At 40.0% G+C, this 3,819-nt stretch overlaps 1 protein-coding gene across 1 annotated transcript in view; it reads left to right on the top strand.

Moving 5' to 3' along the window:
- Positions 1-1,606: 1,606 nt before the first annotated feature.
- The window catches only part of LOC107690430 (PHD finger protein 12-like), a 13,038-nt gene continuing 10,825 nt past the window's right edge, over positions 1,607-3,819 (top strand). Inside the window, exons 1-2 of the mRNA XM_016488764.1 lie at positions 1,607-2,340; positions 2,884-3,062. Coding sequence (XP_016344250.1) covers positions 2,275-2,340; positions 2,884-3,062 — 245 coding nt within the window. The 5' untranslated portion in view covers positions 1,607-2,274. The remainder of the gene's footprint in view (positions 2,341-2,883; positions 3,063-3,819) is intronic.

Raw genomic sequence — 3,819 nt, 5'->3', positions numbered from 1 at the left:
AACATTAATGTAAAAACATTCAGTGTCTGCAGCACCAGTGTGCCCTGTACAGAATATTAATATCAGTGTCTTCAGTGTCTGCAGCACCAGTGTGACCTGTACAGAACATTAATGTAAAAACATTCAGTGTCTGTGTGACCTGTATGACCTGTACAGAACATTCATGTAAAAACATTCAGTGTCTGCAGCACCAGTGTGACCTGTACAGAACATTAATGTAAAAACATTCAGTGTCTGCAGCACCAGTATGACCTGTACAGAACATTCATGTAAAAACATTCAGTGTCTGCAGCACCAGTGTGACCTGTACAGAACATTAATGTAAAAACATTCAGTGTCTGTAGCACCAGTGTGCCCTGTACAGAACATTAAACATTCAACATTCAGTGTCTGCAGCACCAGTGTGACCTGTACAGAACATTAATGTAAAAACATTCAGTGCACCAGTGTCCTGTACAGGACATTAATGTAAAAACATTCAATGTCTGTAGCACCAGTGCTATATGCAAAAAAAGTTAACATACAGCCCTGGTATGATATTTATTGTTTTCACTGGAGGAAAAATAGGAAAATAACAGACAATAAAGTTGGTGTCTTATCTCCATCCTGCCACTAGAGGTCACTCGATGACCAACAAACACATTAGGCTACTATGTTTACGGAATTACAGTGTTAACAAAACTGACAAAAATACGTTTTCTATGTGTTTGTGTACAAATAATTGTTTCTTCTCTATGTGGCTTCCTCAAAAAAGTACATCCATCTTCTTGTTTTTGTTTCCTGTCTAATCTCTCTCCTATATGTGCCGGCTCATTAATATTCAACATACGATTACCAAACTGGGCAGAAATGCTGATTTTAAAAGTACAAGTATATATTAAGTTCAGGGTATCTCTGGTCTAAAAAGTTACTAGTAACTAAAAAATAAGTACTAGTTCTATTTTTTCTTAACAAGAAGAGTATAATTAAATACTAGTCACTATTGGAATAAGTACTAGTATCTAATGATTAAGTACTAGTATCTAATGAATAAGTACTAGTAACTTTACAAAAGACACTAGTACCTAAAGAATAAACACTAGTACCTAAAGAATAAGCACTAGTAGCTAAAGAATAAGCACTAGTACCTAATGAATAAGTACTAGTACTTAATGGAAAAGATACTAGTATCTAAGAAATAGGTACTAGTACCATGAAAATAGATACTAGTACGGCTTATAGATTAAATGTTAAAACGGCTTGCCATAGTCTGTGAGAAAGGTATATTCACTCGACAAGCTCGTGCATCTGCGCCGCCTCGCGCTCAATCCACTCAGTTTGCTTTGTTTATCAGCTTGCGCACATCAGCTATACAGGCGTTAATACTGAATGTTTAACGTTATATTCATTGCATACATATACTTCGGCACTTATCACATGCCGTGTGGTATCGGCGTTTGGTATTGGGGCATTTTAACAAGTACGAGTACGGGAGCTCAGTATCGGGCCCGACGATGCATCCCTAGTTTTAAGGATTGTTTTCCTTTTTGTAATATTTCTTCGCTGTGCTTTAGATAAAACATGGCCTGCAGGCTTGAAGAGTTCGTGTTGTTCTGTCAGACTAACAATAGGAGGAGCAGTTCTCTGCGCCTCAGTACGCATGCGCAGACTTCATTCCAACCCCGCTAGAGTCGAGTCAGAGGAGGGCAACGCCAACCAGTTAGCATAGCTACTAGCAATGGCTTTTCATAACAACACCTTTGCTCTTCACTGCTGTCATCTGAGCACCATCCACGAGTGTTTCTGCACATGAGGACCTAACCGCCGACAATCAATCCAGCAGACTTACTTTGCAACAGCGAGCGCTTTTTTAGCCAGTATGCGATGGGGACAGACAGCTGTGGATTTCTACACGAATCTTTGCAGGCGGCTGCTGCTGAAACAGAGGATGCTGCTAGGCTAGCGAGCTAGGCCTTTACATCCCACAGGAACCCTTCAGTACTGCGCCAGGAAGCAACTTGCAATCAAAATAGGAACGATTTTTGTACTTAAATGAGAGTTTGAGCGATTCGTCAGCTCTCGTTTAGCACCAGACATCTGGCGAGCTGTGTGCTTTTGTTTGTTGATAGCTGCTAGCTAGCCGAACATCGAGCAGCCAATCCGCTATCTTGTTAGATTATCGACCCGTTTAATATTTCCAGAACGGCTTAAAGACAGCAGGTTATCCCGACTGGGTTTGGAGAAGGTGAGAACTGCTGTCGGATTGTGTGTTCATGCCACATTTGAGCAGCGTGAATGTGGAACAAAATGGAGACCCCGAAGATTCTGTACGATTTGGACACGTCTGGGGGCCTAATGGAGGTAAGCTTGTCTGCCCTTCAGCTGTGCCTCGAATCACTGTCATGTGTGAGTTAAATATGCCTGTATTAAGGATTAAATGAGTTGTAATAAAAGCAAATTGCAAAATGGAAAATAAGTCGTTTGTGGACATTTGCTTTGGTGAGTTAATGCAGTGCTGGATTGGGCCTGTTGCAGAAATTGCCTGCCTGGAAAGTAGAACCGAAGACAAATTTATGTATATGTGTGTGTGTGCAGATTTCATTATTGATATCACGTGATTAGATATGATTTGACATGGAAAAAAGTTTGACCTCCTCATAGTTGAATGTGAGCACCCCCCCCCGGGTGCTGCACGTTTTGGGGTTCTCTCTAATGTCACCCTTAATTTTAATCCAAAATCTGCATTGTGTGTATTTGTCAGATTGTAAGTATGACATTCAAAATGTGCAGTGATAAGGTTGGAAATGCCAGGTGAATGTGTGAAGCAACTCTCCATTGACGTCTGTCAGGAGATCTTTGTGTAACTACATGCATGCTTAAAATGTATTTTTCAATCTGTTCCAGCAAATTCAACAGCTGCTCGCACCCCCACGCTCTGAGGATGGAGAGAAGAGACGCAAACCAGAGAGGGAGACCAGAAGAGGAGGCCGAGCCACGAACCACGACACCTGCGATAGCTGCCGTGAGGGAGGAGATCTGCTCTGCTGCGATCACTGTCCCGCTGCTTTTCACCTGCAATGCTGGTATGCTTCCAATGCATTTTCGTATCTTGTCTGGGTTTAACAGTTGACTGAAATTTTCTTTTAGATTTATGTACAAGTCTTTTTATGCTGCTGATTTTTAAAGGTCACAAAGATTGTTATCTGGTTGACTGATGTGGATTAAGAGGGTGACTTGTGGACATCTTGGAAGCACTAAGTTAGTAGTAGTGGTTAGTAATGGTTTGCACCAAATGCAGTTGTTTTATAGCAAATGTATTTATGCACTTATGAACAAAATATTAAAAAATAAAATATATTACCATTCAAAAGTTTTAGGATTTGTCAAAAAATTTTTAAGTCTCTAATGCTCACAAAGGCTGCACTTATTTTATCAGAAATACAGTAAAATTGTGAAATAATATGACTTAAAATAACGTATTTTTTAAAATGTAATTTGTTTAGAGCTGTCAAATGATTAATTCTGTTTATTTGCTTCCAAAATAAAAGTTTTTTTCATATTATGTGTGTGTACTGTGTATAGTTATTATGTATATATAAATACTAGGGCTGCACGATAAATCGCATGCGATATTTAATGCGCATCTTGTCAGAAATCCGGTTCTGTAATCAGCGGTAAATCTCCATCACCTGCAGGCTTTCACATTGAGCAGCATTAACTACACAGAGCCGTTGTGCACTGACGAGTTGCGCAAAACCAGGTTCATATTCGCGTGATTTTTTGCGCAGCTCATCAGTGAACAACGGCTCTGTGTAGTTAATGCTGCTCAATGTGAAAGCC

Source organism: Sinocyclocheilus anshuiensis, unplaced genomic scaffold (assembly GCF_001515605.1).
Source record: "Sinocyclocheilus anshuiensis isolate Anshui unplaced genomic scaffold, SAMN03320099.WGS_v1.1 scaffold1455, whole genome shotgun sequence".
Taxonomy (NCBI): Eukaryota; Metazoa; Chordata; class Actinopteri; order Cypriniformes; family Cyprinidae; genus Sinocyclocheilus; species Sinocyclocheilus anshuiensis.
Note: the sequence above shows the minus strand (reverse complement) of the source record. Positions and strands in the feature narration are given on the sequence as shown.